General features: G+C 39.0%; 1 protein-coding gene across 5 annotated transcripts in view; it reads right to left on the bottom strand.

The window, feature by feature from the left end:
* The window catches only part of ELMO2 (engulfment and cell motility 2), a 1,277,433-nt gene that overhangs the window by 762,362 nt on the left and 495,099 nt on the right, over window positions 1-19,972 (bottom strand). For all 5 annotated transcript variants that reach the window (XM_044090132.1, XM_044090131.1, XM_044090133.1 and 2 more), the window contains one exon: window positions 1,019-1,156. In XM_044090132.1, coding sequence (XP_043946067.1) covers window positions 1,019-1,096 — 78 coding nt within the window. In that variant the 5' untranslated portion in view covers window positions 1,097-1,156. The remainder of the gene's footprint in view (window positions 1-1,018; window positions 1,157-19,972) is intronic.

Below are 19,972 nucleotides of genomic sequence, written 5' to 3'. Positions count from 1 at the left end.
TCTTATGGTCTCAGCCATTTGAAGTTCGAAGTTTTGAAACTTAGAGCTTCTGAAGGGGATCTGATCTCACACATCTGCCAACCATCTGTATAGTCCACCATATTTAGTTGTCTAAACAGGTGTCAACCAAAGCTGGAGTCAACAAAATTCAGTACGACCGTAAAAGATATTATATAAGCACTTTTCCTCTTGCATACGCAGTTCTGATTCCCAGCTTCAGCATTAACTTCGATAAGATAAAGGACTGGAATTAACTTTGCTCTCCATCCATATAAGTTAAATGTTTTCTACTCCAAAGTTTACAACCTGGTTAAACTGTTGCCAGAGATAACTACATAATCAGATTTCTTTGCTGTGCACATTTTTAACTTATTTCATATCTTGACAGGTAAGCTACAGTTAGCCTAAAGCAAATGTATAACAAAGTTATTTTTTCCTATGCAGTCACCAACAGTCTATCCTACAAGTACAGGAAACTGGTAATTGCAAATAAGGAAACATATCACACTTAATTAATCTTTTTACACCATGTAATGTAATATTGTTACCCAAATGATCTACCGTTTATCACCTCTTACCTGCATTGTCAATACCATGAGAACTTTGCCAGACCTAATTATTGCATTCTCTATGCATGAGGGAAATTGTGATACAGACAGAAAAAAAAAGAGAGCGAGAGAGAGAGAGAGAGATAGAGAGAGAGAGAGAGAACCTTCATCCTCTGAAACAGTGCTGTGGAATCTGTTGTAATACATGACTGAAGCAACCCTGTACAAAACAGGCTATTTCAATTAAACAAATGGCCATGGCAGACAGATGACCACAGGACCACTGCCAGCATACCTCGCTGGAGGTTATCTCTCTCCTGGATGTTGACAATGGGGTAGAGTTAGTTACTAGGCTGTCACCTGGTAGACATGACATGTGACTCAAATACATTAAATGATTTTACACTTAGACAGATATCACAAGAAAGCACAGACATGAATCACAGTATGTAAAAGCTGGGGTGGCTTACCTGATTGATTTCAATAAGTTGAGCATTGGCCCCTGGCCACTCAATGGCCACTTTCACAATATCGGACGGTGGTGGCATTGAAAAACAGCACCTCTTCTCTCCGTCAGTTCAGAGTTAATGAGTCTCCCTCTAACAAACCTATAGGAAGGGGAGAAGTACCAAAATGCATCAGTCAAAAATAAAAACAATGTGTCCACATTCACAAAGTCTGGTACCATTTGCAAACTGAGATACCCATTGTTTGAGTTCCTCACCATTTTTAGAACAAAGTTAACTCATGCTGCACATAATGGCATTAAACTGGTTCTGCAGAAGAAGTGTTTAACACAGCCCAAATGGAACAATTTCCCATTCACTCAATCCTGCCATGCTATGGAGATAAATGCATCTGTCTGCATTGCATCATACCACTCACTCTATCCTGGCATGCTATGGAGATGACTACATCAGTCGGCATTGCATCATACTAGCAAACTCACATACGGTGTTTGTCTCTAATGCTTTAAGCAACAAATATTCATTAGTAGTAAATGAACCTGCAACTATTTCTCCTTGAGAATAAATGAAGGATTTTGAATTCTAGTACCGTTTGCTCCACTTTTCACCAGCAGTAAAAGGACAGAAGCAAAAGGAAGAAGAATAAGACAGCTTGTTTAACAGCATTGTAAATGGTTCCATCGGGTATGTACAGAATGAAGTTTTACCTCCGACCGAATTCTACAAAATTATCTACTACCACACATTACAAGAAATTTGTTAAAATTAATCTGCATCTCACATGGCTTAACTCCTTCCTTTTTTTTTTTTTTTGGTTAGCATTAGTGGGGAAGTTTGGTCTGCAGTCTACCTTTCTCGATCAAGCATTACCACAAATGTAAAGTCACGCCTGAAAATGCTGCTGATTCAGCCTTCTAAAGAACTACATTCATTGAACTTTTCACTGCAAGCACGGCATGGGTCCTTAAAGGCAAAACACTCAGCATCCAGAACTAATGCCATCTCTCTCTGACAATACGAAAAGGCCTCTGCCACACTTGCCTGTGTAATGCTTGTCCAAACTGCAGCTGCAGCAAAACAAATTACTCAAGTAGCAATATAAAAATCTTTATCTTCTCCCTACATTAATTAGCTATTACAGAGAGGCTAGAAGAAAGAAAATTCTTCTCAGCATGTCTTAATACTCTGATAAGGCAGGCAAACAAGTGTGTACAACTGCAAGGCTGTTCTGAAATATTACCAGCATTTTTGTTTCAAAGCTGACATCCAGCCCACACATCTAGAGACTTTTTTAGGAAGCACTAATACGTTGCAGATGGAACTTGTCATGACAGTCAATGAGGCGAAGCTACAATGAATCAAATAACCACAGGCACTTTATCTATGTCAATGCTCCCTGAACCACATATTCATTCGTATTTTTTACCTTTGGACTACATGTATAATCTGAAACATAACAGCTAGCTGGTTATGAAATTAACAAATGTGCTATGTGATTTTGTGTGTGTGTGTGTGTGTGTGTGTGTGTGTGTGTGTGTGTGTGTGTGTGTGTGTGTGTGTGTGTTTGTATGTGCATGTGTGAGTGTGTGTGCCTGTGTGTGTGCATGTGCGTGCGTGCGTGTGTGTGTGTGTGTGTGTGTGTGTGTGTGTGTGTGTGTGTGTGTGTGTGTATGTGTGTGCACGCACGCACCTTTGAAACAAAGAAAACAACAGAAAACATAAACATTTTTGAACATGCCGAGATCTCTCCCAAGACAGCTCATTGTTATTGGGTATAACTAAGGAATCTGACGTGCAACATCATCAAATGTTCAGAAGATACATCCTGTATGATATCAGGCTTTTTGGTGGTGTTAATACTAACTACATTATTGTGAAGAAAATCCTTTATAGTCCCTTTAAACACACATACAGTACACACAATCGTGCATGCACACACAAATTTGTGAATGCACACACACGCATGCACTCACACTCAAAAGCTGACAAAGGTTCTGTTAAGAATTCTTTTAAGTGAAGGTGAAGTCACCTTTCTCAGACAACTTGAAGCTCTATTATCATCTCTCTCAGTGAAGGTTCAAAAAGAAAGAATTGTAAGTACAGTGAAAGGTCATGAAGGTCATTACTACTCACCCCCATGGTGGTTTTACACAAGTATGCTATTAAGTTTACAGCTCACTAAGCTCTTCCAGGTCCACCATATAAAAGATCACAGAGGTCCTCTTACTGCTGCCACCAAAATGCTATTAAATATTACAGCAGATGGACATCACACACACACACACACACACACACACACACACACACACACACACACACACACACACACACACACACACACACACACAAACACACATGCACACTCAGGCACACACACTCTAAGAAAGAGGCATTCATAGTAACTGTGAACAACAGTGTGGGAACAATCAAAGGCTTGTGTGAAGAAGATTGTCCAACTGAATCCACCAAAGCAAACTCTGGCAACATACATTAGAGAATCAGAATGGCTTCTCCAGAAGACAGGAGACCTTTATCCACAAGGTCAAGAGTGTCCTTTCCAAGGCACTCATACTTAGTCTGGCATGAGGTGTTACCAGCACCATGGCAACCATGAGTCATAATTTAGATGCACAGATCTGCTGGTACATGGCATTGTGAGACCAACAATGAGACTGACTGCAGGACATTTTGCATTCTGTCCAGAGGTAAATAAACTCAATGTTTCTTGCCACTTACCATAATTCCTATGCACAGGTCATTAGCTTGAGCTGTGAATTTGTTAGACGGATGGTGACCCCCAGACTGAGAAACAAATGGAGCAGAAGTCCCCTGTGCTGAATGAAACTATCCCTCATAGGTGACATAAGGGCTCAGCTGCTAATGTAAGAAAACACTGTGATGGCCCAAAGGTGGAGATAAGCAGCCACTAAGCCTCTTTTAAGTATACTTCCAAAGAGCAGAGGAAAGATCACATGGCAGGGTCCAAAACTGGCAGTCACTGACCAGCATTCAGAAGCATTGGAAATTCCTTGAGACTTTGGCAATCAATATATGCAGATAATGATCCTGGAGCTTCACCTCTTCACTTACAGTAATATGCTGTATACGTTCTGCAACTGCTTTTAATTAACATCCTGACAGCCCAGCTATTATAAAACTAAATACCCTTATACGTACAGTTGTCTACTGAGTATAATCCAAACTGCATTTTTTCCTTTTTTGACTGCTTTTGTCACTACCCACATAAATACTTACCATTCTAGTCCTCTTGTTTTCTTTTCAGATTTCTCTTACTTGTACTAGAAGGGACATCTCCTAGACTAAATTTGTGTATATATTTTTATTGTATTCTACTTCAACACTATAATTTTTATTGTTTATTTCACTGTGGAGCTTTATTCCCTGGGCCTCCACTGAAAAATGGCACTACCTCAGCCAGACTATCCCACTCAACAAATGCCAAATAAATAAATAAATAAAAAGAGCACACACAGTTTCCACTGGATACACATGGGAAAGGGTGGGCTGCAGTGTGACCATGCAGAAAGGCTATTTTTGGGATGAAGGTGTTTACACTTCTGAGATCTACAATGGGCCTGAGGTTCTGCAGCCTTTCTGGGAACTGAAGAAAATATGGAATAGTATCCTTGTCCTTGATTGTCAGCTGGGATCTCTTGGATGGCTCTTCTTAGACAAGGTTGTTGTGCCTTCTACCTTACTTGAACTTTCTGAAAGGGTGGTATGTCTGGAAAAGGTAAGGATGGTTATTTTGGTGTGGATCTGGCAGAATGAAATAATTTTTTTTAATGTCCCTTATGCACCCCTCCTTGGATATCTTGCACCATTGACAGAAGTGGACAGCAAACATAACACTGACTGCAAACAGGAAGATGTTCAAAGTAAGAGCCTGGAACACTGAGTACCCCACTAAGATGGATGTCAGCATCTCTGAGAACACTGACCGCTAGTATGCTGACACCAGTGATGTTGCTGGAATTTGGGAAAATAAGCCTGACCAAATCTAGTGTTCTGCTGCTAAGGCTCCATGACGTATATAGAAAAACTGTCTTTCTCCTGGATCCTATTAGCCTTAGAAAATGAATGCAAAGGAGAATGAAAGGTAACCCCAGCAGCTGAACAGGCCTGCCCACAGTCTTTCAAATCCTGGAGATTATGATCAATTTCAGACAGAAACAGCAAAGGTCTCTTAAACAGTGCATCTCTAAATGCTGCTTTAATATATTCAGCTAAGGTTGTAAGGCAGAAATTGGAGAGCCAACGCATAACTGATCCTGCTACGCTGGCATCTCCTTCTGTGTCATGAAATGCAGCTCAAACTATCAAACTGCTGACTGCGGATAATGTGAAAGCCTGACTGAGAAGCTACTCCTCAAGCTAGACTCTTGGTAGACTGCAATATTTCATCCAAAATGCCCAGAGGAAACAAGGCATCGGTATGTAATAATTCAGAAGCCTGAAATACAATGTGGAGGACACAACACTCTGTTTTCCCAGAATATCAAGAGCCTTAGGATCTTTATGAAGGGGATGGAGAGATTGAGACTGAGAAGTGGGGGTTCTGCTTAAGTTGGTTGCAGAGAAGTCATATATGGCCTGGGAGACTCTGCTGAGCAATACCTGGTGGGGGTCCAAAGATGCTGTTCAACTTTCTTGGACAAGAGGCCACAGTGACTAAATTACTCCAAAGTGCCTTCACTGCTACATCAGTAAAACTGGCCAAAAGGGGGACCACCAAAGAGGATGTTTGCTGAGATTGACGGGCAGCCTGAAGTCTCTTCTGCAGGGAAAAAGTTTATGGAAAGTCCAATTACCTGTTTCCTTCCTCATGTGCAAGACTTTACTAATCTTAGGGTCGTTTTTGGATGAAATAGAAAAACTGACCTGTCATCAAAATCTTCCATAGAGAAGAAATGTGAAGAGACATCTTGGTCATACTTCATGGAATATCTGGAGAATCTGCCTTATCTAAAGAACAAAAGAACATTTTGGAAGCCTACTGACCTCAAGCCGGATGCCCCTGGGTCTCTATGAAACAGGCATATAGACATGGACTCTTAAGAAGCCTGCATTAGAGGATGAAAGTCACATGTTGTACCTCTCATGCCATTTAGATGTTCCAAGCAAAAACAGGATGAACAGTAAGGGTCATATTCTCCCTTGAGACCTCCTCACATTTTTTTTACATACCACACCTATTTATAAGCTGCCCAAGATGAGTATTTTCAGAACCCTTTTTCAAGTTTAAGCATTTTATTTATGTATTTATTTACTGACATTTGATCACCAGGAAAATATGCCCATTTTCAGTGGAGACTTAGGGGGAAAAACACAAATTATTAAAAAAAACATTTTTAGAACAATTAATATTAAAGTCTTCAAAAATAGTACAAAAACATCTACAGTTTAAATAATTCTAGCAAATTAGACAATGTGAAAACATTGCTTAATAAAAGATAAAAACTATATTACAATTATTTAATATTTAGAGATTTTTTTGCCAGTTTAGAGAAATTAAAGATAAGTTGGTTTAATATAAACAGGAACTGTGATATGCAGTAAGAGGAAAAAACAGAGCCATGGCATATTTAGACACAGATCAGGGCATATAAATTGATTGAAGTAAGAAGGGGAGTAAGGAGGTGTACAGTATGAAGAGGTACTTGCTCATATTTAGGGATACAGTTTATCCTGGGGTTGAGCAAGAACGGAGCATTTGGTTAGCAAGTCTTTCAAAATGGCTTTAAAGGACGGGAGGGAGGGTATTGACCACATGGATACAGGTAAGGCGTTCCAGGCCTTAGCAACATGGTATGAGTGCAGACCAGCTCAGCAGATTTGATAGGTTTGTAAACAGACAGGAGTTTTTGGTCATTAGATCCTAATGACCAACTGGGAACATTGTTGTATAGAAGGGTATTTTATATTTAGTGTTGGACAAGCAGATGCATGCTGGATAATTTTATAGGTAGTAAAAAATTGTGTATGTGTTAGTTGATGGGGTAGTTCCAACATCATTTATTTATTTATTTATTTACATTTGCTGACCGGGAGTGTCCGACTGGACATAGGTCCATTTTCAGCGGAGGCCCGGGGAGAAAAGCTCCACAGTTAAAATAAACAGACAGTAGTTACATTGAATTACATAGTGATTAACAATTTAACATAGCAATTACTTACAACATATTTACAGATGAAGAACATAGTACATCAGTAGACAACTAGAATCTTTATCTGTGAAGTACATAACAGACATTAACAAATGTTACAATAAGAAGTTTCTGCTGTATAATAAGTACTAGGCTTATGAGCATCTGAGCTTGCTATAATCAAGGTAGTTAGTGGAGTGGAAAGAAAGGTAGTGGTTGGATGGGGTGGGTGATATTAAGAGTGGGAGTTGCAAGGGCATAGCCAGCATGTTTTTAGGTGCACTTTTAGTAAAGTTTTGAAGTGGGTGCATGATGGTATGGAGGTAATTGTGGGTGGGAGGGAGTTCCATAATTTGGCTATGGTGCAAGAGAATAGTGCTTCACCAGCAGAGTTATTGGCTTTAGTGATCTGCAAGTGATTTTTGTTGCTGGATCTTAGTGGTCTGGTGGTGCGTTAGGGCTGGAGTAGATTCTGGAGGGATGGGACATTTAGTGGATGGTTTACTAGTTTGTGAACGAGTGAGAGTTCATACCATTGAAGGAGGTGAGGGAGTTCAAGCCAGCCCATTTCAGCAAGTATGAGACAGTGGTGACTACGGTAGGATGCCCCTGTGGCGAATGTGGCGATTTTTTTGTAGCAGGTCTCTAGCTTGTTTAGATCACATTGCCTTAGGTTGGTATATATTGGAGAGGCATAAAATAGGGTGGAGATAAGGTGGGAATTTGCTATTGAAATCTTTGCTGCTTTGGTGAGAAGTTGCTTATTTCTGTATAACACTGCTAGTTTTTTGTGGACTTTTTTATGGTCATGGATATGTGAATGTCAAATTTTAGTTTATTGTCTATTTCCATTCCTAACAATTTGGTGAGTTCAGTTGGGTATATAGTGGTGTTGTCTTTTGCTGTGATGTTAAAGTGAGAGTTGTTTTGAGTATGTTTTGTGGGTTGGAAGATGAGTAATTTAGTTTTGTTTGGGTTGAGTATTAATGGGGCATCGGATAACCAAGTTTCAACAGAGGAAAAGACGTGTTACACTGTTTCCAAAAGTAACTACTCTCCAGTAAATCAAAGTTACTTTCATACTACCCTTCATTAATCCTCATGAAAATCCTTATTTCTACCCAGTGATCATATATCATATTAGTGTTACTATAGATGTTAATGTTAGCTGCAAAGAGATGTAACTTCCTTCTAGCCATTAGGTGGCATAATTTGTAAAAAAATAAATAAATAAATAAATAAATAAATAAATAAAAAGAAAACTTGACATATTGAGCAGATGGGTATCTATAACCTCCTTTTTACAGAGCATCCTGCATTTACTGTGATGGTCTTCTCCTTCATGTGGAATAATTTTCTAGCCCATTCCTATGACTATATAGCCAAACATGTTTATGAATATTCTAGGGGATGTATTACTTCAAATGTCTTCCTGCAGTCTAGACAAGTCATATAACTAGCCCTTTTCCTCATCTCCCAGCGAAGTCTACACCTTTGGTTACTTTGATTAATCAGTCATTAAAACTGAGTGGCCTAACAAGATCTTCCTGCTACAGATTCACACCAGTTTAGATAGTATGTTATATGGTGGCCTCCAGTTGTGCAAGAATTCTTTTTGTCAGAGCAGATTTTTTCTATCTCTCTCTATCTCTCTCATAATGTGGTCACAAACTGATATTAATTTCCATTCTATAGTGAAAACCTATCCTGTAACAACTATCCATGAACACAGAAAGTAGTCACTGATCATACTTCACCCCACTGGCAAGAAAATGCACCCTAAGTGTAGAATGTATGGTGCACTCTATGCAGAATGACTAATGCAAACCAACAGTACTTACACTGGCCAGTTTCTAATATTGCTAAAAATGCACAGCAGTTCTGAAAAAAGATGTTCCTTTCTTGGTGACAGTTTCTCAGTGGTTACTATAGTAACCATGATAAAAGAAAAATAAAATACGGTGTTTAATTGTTCTGCAGAGAACACAAAGTTACAGCTTTTCTTGCTTATGACCAGAGCTGTTCTTCCCTTTACTGCGCTAAAAAGACATCCAGCTAATTATCGATCTGTGCTCTAATAGTCAAACCCAGTAGACCAGCTTCTGAAAAAAAAGTAAAACGACCCTGTTGATGTAGTTCCATTTTTTTTTAGTTGTTTAAAGTTGTTAGGATGGCCCAGAAGCTCTGTAGTTAATTTACTTTCTCAGAGTCACAGACAGAAACAGAGACTGAGATAACCAAATGCATGACTACAGACTGAATTCTGAATCTCACGTGTCAGCCATGCTCATATTAAATTCATTCGTGCAAATGATACAAATAAGGTTTGACAAAGAGTATCAAAATGCAATTGTTCTAAACACTGTTTAAAATCAAACCTTCGGAAGAGTTTTTATTCATGAAGACTCAATTGTTCATTCCCATTCCTGATATGTAACAGAACAATGTATCAATGGTGTGTCTGCATTGTTCCATCAAATGTGGGCAGCTAGACCACTCTACAAGGAGCTGTAATGAGAAGCCAGCTGCTTGCATGTAGACAAGGCTACACCAAATAGAGGTGCTGATGACCTGGACTTAAGAACGGATAAAGGAAACACAAGAACCAGACTGGAGTAGAAGAGGCTGAGATACACTACACATAGTTGCACTCCTGTCATGTACTGATTTTAGGAAATGTGACTGACTGAAAAACTAAATACAGCTGAATGGGAGCAACACAGCTCTCACCATACCACCGAAACTCTTGGTCCTGATGCCTGTAATGCAGGTGGAAAACACCACACCTGGATTCCTCTTTTGATCGAGACCCTATATATATCTTAGCCATCTGTGTCCATTAGAACCATGATATACAAGACAGAAAAATATCTGTTAGGCCTGATGATAAAAAGGAAGCAAAGTATTCACATTATATACATAGACTAAAACACATTACTCAGGAGATATATGTGCTGCAGTAAAAGCTAAAGTGAATAGACTCTTCAAGATTTTTAAATCCTCTGTACTATTAAGCACGATACATTTTCATGAGTCAACAGAGAAATAAGAACCAGCAACAAAACCTTTGCTCGAACGGCAGGTGCAAAGGCCCAAATGAACAGTAAATCCCAAATCAAATGGCCAGCACCAAATGGGGAGAAAAATAAACCTTTATTAGTAGACAGACCGGTTTCGGCCCACACAAGCCTTTATCAATGTATAAAGAAAGGTCCAAACAAGTCCCTTATAAATCACTGAAATACCACACAATATCCAATCTCAGATTATACCTAATTAAAAATTATTTAAATAAAAATTAATTCTCAACAGAAAAATAACACAGGCTTGATATGAGTGAAACATGAGGCAATGCATGAATACAGATTTATAGACCCCCACACACATATACACACACAAGTAATCTTTATTGGAGCATGCATTTTTCTGTACTGCATATAACAAGGTCAATTTAATATCACAAATGTGTCTGTCTTTTCTTTGTAAAAAAAAAACAAATTAGTATCTCAATTAGTTAGAAAAGCTGTTGTTTATATCATGTCTGTGTATAGTTGAGCTGTACAAGTCTTTCTCTACTACAAATGGATTGGACAGCATAGAATAATATAACCAATATGTGTACTTGCATTTCAATTTCCTGTGTTTAAGCAAGCAGACTTATTCAGTCTTAGTGCCAAGGTGAATTGTCAAGTTCCATAACCAGCTTCCAAAAAAAAAAAAAAAAAAAAACACAGGAAAGTATTTCAACCTGGGCCTTGGGGACTGAAACAGAATTCTAAATGATCAGTTTAGACTTAAGATTTCATACTCGTGATGGAAGTTACTGCTCCTTACAGCAAGATTTCAGTCAATGTAAAGTCCTTTAGTAGCATACCAGTTCATTACAGGTAAAAATACAGAGTACAATACCAGGATTATTTGCTTAAATGTCATTCACAGCTAAGTACACCCTGGCAAGTCACATTTATACTGCAACTGGAAAGCCAAATCCATGCTGCAGGTCTCTAGTCATGAGCATCGACCATGAACTTTATCTAATTAAATCACAGCTATATATGCCTGCGGATTAACTATTTTCTTCAAGAGATTTCTTAGACTTTAATTGGATAAGTATTAAGATCTGCAGTCACGGTTACTAGCACTGATCTTAACAATTAAGGAGAAAGCAGTGATATACAGTGTGCTGTGATGCTCAGTGTAGACTGCCTTGCATGGGCTGATGTATAAGGTGAAGCAAAGTGTCTCACTAACTAGAAAAGAGCCACCAGTTTGTCACAAATCACATCCTGAGAACCTCATTTCTACCAGCAAAACGCTTCACTTTAAAATGAGCTTTTAATTTCACACAATTAGGCTTCATTGTTTTGAGTCAATTTATTATGTTGAGAATAGTATTTCTGCTACAAATTCCTCCTGGCCTTTACAAATGTACAGGAACTCTTGGTTCACATTGATACTAGGGCATTTTTCCATAAGGTCTTAGTGCACGGTAATACAGAGTTATTATCCAGGGAAGCATCAAGGCAGTTTGTGTTAGGGACTGTAGTGTTGTTTTGCTACTTGCAGACTGCATAGGTGCTTGTAGTGGTTCAGTCAGATTAAAGCATAGCTGCTGGATGGTTTTGAAAGTTGCTTAGAAAATGGATATTGAACGATCAGTTCCCCAATCCTATAGCACAAAATAGTTCATGCATCATTCAGACCAGACCCCTGCATACTTCATTTACCCATGTTTTAGTCAGAATTACTGTTTTACATTTATTTCAATGGAATTCAGTAACTGTGCAATTTGTCTACTGAACAGGGTCTTACATGGTTTCCATGTTTTTATAAATGGGCTGTCTTGTGAGTGTATATAATTTTTTTGCATTTTAGTAGCCTAATGAGACATTCAGTTATGCATTATTTTATCAATTTCATTATTTTATAAGTAAATTTAATGTTATACAGTTTAAATAATTGGAATTAGGTTGTTCCACTCTTTTTTTATTAAACAAGAAATATCTTTATTCAATTATCACTTATGACATAGGCAATCATACATTTATATAAATGAAAACAAATCATTTTGACATAATTCTAGTTGCAAACATTATACGTCACTTATAATCTATCCAATCACTGTTAGTCAAACATTACATAGCTCATTCAAATTCCGCCTTCTTTTAAACTTCATTCCTTGTCTGCATATACCGTTCCCCTAATTTCTATTTTTTTCTATGTAATTTGCTCCAACCCTTTTCTAAAGATCCCATTTCGAGTTGTTTTATCTCTGTTACTATATTCACTACTTCTAGTACAGTTGGTTTAGACTTTGATTTCCATTTTCTAGTAACTGCCTTTTTTTTTGGCAGCCACCATAATTAGACTTAGCAAGGCCTTACTATGTCTATGCAATTACGATTCTGTATCACAGCTCAAAAAATCATTTCTGATAGAGTAGTCTGCAGAGAATTTTTAAAGTCTGCCAACTCATTGCACTCCCAGAAAATATGTTCCCAGTAACCTCTTTCTTCCCCATCATATCTCTCAACCATACCAAATGCCTCGGTATTTACCAGTTTTGAGAGCAAAATAACGGGGTGTCACGAATTTCCGAGTGGACCCTTCAATTCTCAATTTTTTTTTTTGTCTTTGTTTATAAATTTAAAAGTTATGGCTGACGTCATCACACATTGCCAGTGTATCCTTCAACGTCATTAACATGCAGGGGCATACGTAACAACACATCAGCTTCATGAGGCAGTACCTGGCTCATTGCAACAGGTACTGTTGTGAGCCAAAGGGGGCTGTAAGGTTGGCATTTGGCTACTGGATTGTGTACTTGTGTTTCTATTTTAGAAGTCAAAGAAAAACATAATTTGCAGTGTTGTGTTACATACAAGGCATTTGTGGATTAATCCTGTGGTGGTGTGGTGGAAAATCTAAGAAGAAAAGCATATTATTAGAGACAGTACTGATTAAGAAAAGGTGAGTAAAGTGTTAAGTGGCTAAGTCAAATTTACAATGTATACCAGCCCGACCCTACCCATATTGAAACAAAGCCATGTTAAAATGGGGATAAACTTAAGGACGCAAGCTTAGATTTGTATGAGTGTAATTGTAGCTGACAGTGGGTGGTCATGGTGGTGCAGTGGTTAGAATTGCTGCCTCATAGCAAGAGGCTTTCCGGTTTCATTCTCAGCTGGGGTACCTTCTGTGCAGAGTTTGCATGTCCTCTCTGTGGTTGCGTAGGTTCCCTTCGGGTGCTCTGGTTTCCTCCCACATCCCAAAGACATGCTGTAGGTGGATTGGACACTCTAAATTGGCCCTAGGTGTGAGTCTATGCGTGTGTGTGCCCTCTGTGGAAGGTTGGGCAACTCAACACTGTAAAACTCCACACCAATCATTCTGCGGACCGTTGTTCTGCTGTGGTGACCCCTAACTGGGAAAAGCCGTAAGAAGAAGAGGATGTAGTGGACAGAGGTGAAACATTAATTCACTTTACTTACGTTTTCACCTGATGTCATTCAAGTTTGAATTTGGGCCACTTATGCAATGTTCTAGGCTGAAGTAGATTCTGTCAGTTTGTTCGCAGTCTGGTGTTTTATACATGTAGGATGATGCCTTGCTGTACTCCTTAGTTCGGAGGAAAAAAATCACGTCATAATTTCCTATCAGTTCTCGAATTGTGTTTAAAAGTGTTACTAACTAGGGACCTGTTTCCCTAATTACTTTTTGTGTTGTAATTAATTATTAAGAATGAGATAAACTTGATAGTACAATTACTTCAACACTTTCTTTTTGGGAAGTGGGAAGACTACATCTCCCAGAAGTCTTTTTACTATGCCTGGAATCCACCTGACTCTCTCAGTTTAGTTGTATTAGTCATTATGGCTGATGGGTCTGTGGAATTTGTAACAAGGAATGGTTGAGCCACGGAGAGTCTGCTGGAATTATTTGACCTTCAACTGACAGGTACCTGGGTTGAGCTGTCAGAGGCACAGGGTGAGGATCTGGTTGATTTAGAGTAGAAGTGGCAGTTTCGGATGTTTGTGGCAGGGCCCAGAGTTTAACAGAAAAATGCAGAAAAGCAAAACATGGGTTAGTGCTGGTAGCCTGCAAGGCTACTGTGCATGTGGTTCTTACTTGCTGCCCTGCATTTGTGCAGCAGATAGCTCAAAGAAGAGTGCAGTGTAAACTGTGGTTAGCTTACTCTCTCAGACTGAAGATAAATAACTATTTAGGAACAGGGTTGTCTTCCTGGACACAAACTTATTCTACTGCTGACCGGAGAAACGGTGAACTCCCATGAAAGTTTGCACAGGCATTCTGATGCATTCCCCGCTCAGCAGAAACCTTTAATGATTACTTTTGTTCCGGATGCATTCAGCTGCCTCATTCTTGGGGATGCTGGTTCATTTTCTTCAGGATGGTGCTCTCTCCTCTCCAACCCCTTGTACAAATCAGTGACTAAACTGTGATGCGGTGCCAGACCCAGACATCATAATTACTTATTATTTTGAACGTCGGTACCACTACAAAACTCATTTTTTTTTACTTTGAGTGAAAACGCTGAACGTAAATGCAAAGCTTTGCTATGTCTGACCTCAACTTCATTGCTCAAGAATCACTGAAAAATTCAAAACTAATAGGAGTGGTGGGGGATAAAGGCACAATATCAGGGGCAATTTTTTAATAATATTATAATTCATTTTAAAAAATGGATAGAAGAACAGAGTTTTCTGAAGAGTAACAAGCATGAAACTGATAATGTCTGGCATTGTGGCACAGCTCTCAACCTTCAGTCTTCAAAACGTAGAACTCACAGCATGCTTACTAACAGTTTCTACATCATTAAAGAGTTATTTGGTTAATAAGTACGATTCCATATTATTTAATATGGATATTTGTTAAAATTGTTAATTAAAGAATGACAGACCCTTCCAGTGCATACCTGTCAATCTCTCAGAGTAAAGAAATCTGGACAAAGCCAGAAATAATGATGGAACAAAGACCCAAAAATTAGGGACAGATTTTAAATATTGTTGCTGTTCAGATAGTTGCTAGAATAACATGTTTTTGCATTATTATGTATTAGCTGAGGAATATGCTGTTATTCATTATTATTTAGTGACTTCAATCTTTGTGTTGGCATCCCACAATTCCAATGGAGTGGGTGGGTTTACATGATTATGTATGCAAATTTATGTTAATCAGTATGCCGATTTTTGGCCAGTCGCACCTACTTTTCATAGGCCTTTGTCCAGATTTTTGATGTTTTCAGGTTGAGAAGTATATTCCCCATCACACCTCTAGCATTTACTACCTACCTGAGGAAAAATTATTTGGCGTCCATTTGCAGTGCTCTGTCTCATTCTTACTGACATTTTCTAATTCAATGGTTGTGGCTGGGATCTTCTTTTTTTATTAGTTTATTTTTAACTTTTTTCATTCTAATTTTGTTAAAATTCATTTGTAGTGCTATGATGTATATATATATATATATATATATATATATATATATATATATATATATATGGGATGTTTTCTGTGATGTGGGGATATACTTTTTGAGTGTGTCCTGTTTGAAGTTTCTTTTGTTTTTCTTTAACTGTGAGTCGGGCTAAGTTACTGTGACTGCTTAAGATGTCTGAATGTTGCAGATGCACACAGGGTGGTGATAAAACATATGAAGATGCTTATATGATGGTAACATCCACAGCTTCTTGCTGATAAACATACTGATCATATCCTTTTAATAGTGTTCTTAGGACATCTCCCTCTCTGTCTTTCTGCCATGTTAAGGAAGTATTCTAATAAACAGTGACATTTTATTACCACAGCTGTTCTGCAAATACAAGTGTATAGTTGCAGACATCTCAATAAATAGTTTATACTTTTAATAACCATGTAAGAATATAAAAGAACAAATGTGTTCCTGAAGAATAGCCCAGAAGGACTATGTGGTTAACTAACCCACATATGGTTACAGAATACACAAATGGGAATTTCTAGGAACTTAACCAAGCTTGATACATATGCTTATCTAATTTAAAGTTTGGTATCCTAACCTCCGGGTTATAAATATCAAACCAAGAGGCAAATAAAGCTACACTGAGAGTTCAAAAACATGCCCCACTGGCAGCTAGTGCGTGAAGACATTTTTGCATGTGAGAGCTACACAGTAATTCTCACTTACAGGTGGTAGACTCCACAGCAATGCATACAGGACAGCGGTAATAAAACAGCTGTAATTTCAAAGGCAATTACAATATCAACTTGTTAAAAAGTATGGCTTAAATAGATCGATTAATTAACTTCCTTATAAAGGAGAAATGTAATTCATATCAGGCACAGGCACTCTTTAGATCCTCAGAATCTTATTCACAACTGTTTCTTTCCACAAATGTGTGTAACGTTTTTTTTTTTTTTTTTACAAATTCCTTACTCCCCTGTATGATACCTTTTTGTACTACTGCTGTAAACAACAACATACATGAATGTGGATATACGTACTCACCGCTGCCATGGAAACTGCAGGTGCAGTACTAATACAATGGCGGGTAACCCTCATCTTTTCACAATTTTCTACAAACTGCTGGCTGTGCACTAATTACCCAGCATATCCTTTATCTTTTTTCATCTTCCTTTGTTCATGGAAATGAAAAAAAAGGCAAATATTAAGACACAGGGAAACAGAAGAAAGCATTTTCTGACACAAAACCTTCAAAACATGCTTCAGTGCAAGAGAATGTATACCCAAATCTGATAACTAGTTTACATACCCCAAATCTGTTAGGTTAAAGTGTATATAATGCATTTTAATGCAGGTCACACAGCTATACAAACCACAACTAGTACCATTACCACTGTGAAAGTAAGCACAGGGTAACTCAAACAAAAAATATTTTTATGTACTTCTCCCCATCCACCACAAATATTTTTATGTACTTCTCCCCATCCAAGCCGCGGTGGTACAGCGGTAGCACTGTTGCCTCACAGCAAGAGGTTCTCCTGTTCGATTCACAGCTGGAGTGCCTTCTGTGTGGAGTCTGCATGTCCTCCCCGCGGCCAAGAGGCCTCCGAAAAACATGCGTGAATGGGCGTGCCTTTGCTGAAGGTTGGGCATCGGGCTGGCAACTCGGCACCATAAAAAATCTACTGCCAATCATTAGAGGACCGAAGTTCTGCTGTGGCAACCCCTAACCGGGAAAAGCCGAAAAGACAAACAACTTCTCCCCATCCACCACAACCTCCTCTCCATTAGGCTGTACAATCCTCTGGTTACTGTAGACCTACAGTGTTTGCACATTTTCTGACTCATACCACTCATCACTCCCTGAGGCCTTGCTTCTCTGGTAATTTGACAAATTTGTCAGCAAAGTCTATGCCTTACTGACACAGCAGGGAAACCTAATGCATGTTACAAACACTGCCAGAGGCCTGACTAGGTAATTGACTCATATAAGATAGATGTTAGTGTTGGTGTTCAGTTAAGCAGCTTTTTTATCTAAATTTTCCTTTGGGAAAGGGGAGCATGTAATGATTATAAAGTACATCGTGCTCATACCCTGACATGATGACAATGTTAACTGTCTGCCTTTACCTTTCTACCCTCCAACAGCAGCTGATGTAAGGGAAAATGCCTCTAATATCCATATGGACAGCCACTGCCTGTCTTGAATCTATATCTATCCCAAAGAGTAGAACAATTTACCACTGGGACCACAGACCTTCTTTCCCCGTTCTGCCCTTTGAGAGCAAAACCCAAGCCATCAGCACATTTAGACATCCTTTCTCTTCACCAGTGATGTGATATGAAGCAGAGTTTCTAAACCTACTATGTCTTGGTATCAAGGTACTGGAGCTACTATTTTAAGAGGCAAGAAAATATATTTTTACAATTAGCAACAAGGAACTGGAGTACTGTTATAAGAGGTAAGAACAGGCATTTTTTAAAGGAAAGGAATATAGGCAGCATCTTGTGGGAAAGTAATAATTTTCCCAATCCATCAAAGAAATGAGAAAAGCTGAGCTACTTGGCATCTTATCCCCTGATATACTGACACCTCAAGTGCCATTACGGCCCAAAAGTGCGGTGTTTCAATGAAACAACACAGACATTTGTTGACAATGTGCTGGTGGAGTCTTTTTCCCCATTATATAACATCTGCCATTTAACTCCTCAAAATACAAGAAAGAAGTCTCACAGAATAGAAAGGAATGTGCAGAGTTATATTATATGTACTGCCCTGCATATCCAAATCCACAAATACACACACAGATGGAAGAACCTACACACAAATAGTCACAAATCAAAAAGGAAGACAGACCAACAGACACCATATATTTGAGAGGTGGTAACCTCATTCCCAGACTTGAATCACAATGGAAGTTAGTGTACTCCACCTAATGAAGACAGAAGTCTTAGGTTGATAGATAATACTAGGCTAGCTCCCCTTGTGGACCATTTTAACCCCAGCCAATTTTCCTCAGTGAAAATCAAACCCTGTACCTCTTGTCTGTGAGGTAAATATCTTAACCATTATTCCATCCCCCAAAAGAACAGACACTGCCATACCAGAAGTCTCGAACCTGGGCTGCCTGGGTGAAAACCAGGAATCCTAACCTCTAAACCATATGTGACCGATATAAAGGTTGGCTTTATATCTCTGTGTCCACATCAACTAACCCATAAGCAACATGGTTCATTTTCTGCTCCTATAAATAAACACAGATATCCTTTGACTGAAGATTATGTACTAGCTCCACTATTTTATGGAGGAAAAGAAACCAGTTTTCTAACTTTGGCCATGAGTCAATATTAAGACTCTTATGCAAATATGCCCATTAATTTATTATATACCTAGCCCTGGACGGCTCTGGTATGTCAGGAAAGTACAATTTTGTACCTACCATAAATGTAGATGTTCGAGTGCTAATACAGCTGTAGTCATAACAGATGGGTTCTCCTGCCATCAGGCGGGTTCTCGGTCGGCCGAATTCCAAAGACTAGGTCTGGCGTTGGTTGTCGTTGCTTCTTCCCTGACGTCAGCGTGACAGGGGTATAAAGGAACCAGCCGACACCATTTTCTTCAGTTTTTCTTGCCCCAGATGTCAGGTGCCCCCAGAAGGAAGGCAATACATAAATTTGTGTAATAAAGCAGTGCAATATAATCAAAATACAGTAGTTGCAAGCAAATACACCAAAAATGAATACCCCAATCAGGTTGTATGAGGATGTGTTAGCCTATAGGCCTGTCCCAAGAGGGGAAGGAGGGAGGGAAACCTGGACTGCAGCTGTATTAGCACTCGAACATCTACATTTATGGTAGGTACAAAACTGTACTATGTTCATCGTGCATACAGCTGCAGTCATAACAGATGGGTAGAATCCCAAAGCTAAGAAAGGGGTGGTAGGCACTAGGTGGAACTAGGAGGAGCCAGGATGCCCTGCAAGACTGCAGTGGCAAAGCCTGCTCTAGTTTTGGAGTATAATGGTAGGTGGTAGTGTTTGGAGAAGGTATGCACAGAACTCCAAGTGGCTGCTTCCAAAATATCTTTGGTAGGAACTCCTCTGAGGAAAGCTGTAGAGGTAGCTGTGGCCCTTGTGGAGTGAGATCTGATGCCTGTAGGTACAGTTTTGCCATGAAAAGAATAGCAAAAGCGTATGCAGTGGGCTATCCATTTTGAGATTGTCTGTTTCGAAATTGGCTTTCCTTGAGCTCCTACAGCATAGGACACAAAGAGCTGTTCTGATTTTCTGAAAGGTTTTGTTCTGTCCAGATAATAACGGAGTTGTCTGTGG

This window comes from Protopterus annectens, chromosome 12.part0 (genome assembly GCF_019279795.1).
Source record: "Protopterus annectens isolate FY-2018-M chromosome 12.part0, PAN1.0, whole genome shotgun sequence".
Lineage (NCBI taxonomy): Eukaryota > Metazoa > Chordata > Ceratodontiformes > Protopteridae > Protopterus > Protopterus annectens.
The sequence above is the reverse complement of the archived record's forward strand: the minus strand, read 5'-3'. Positions and strand labels throughout refer to the sequence as shown.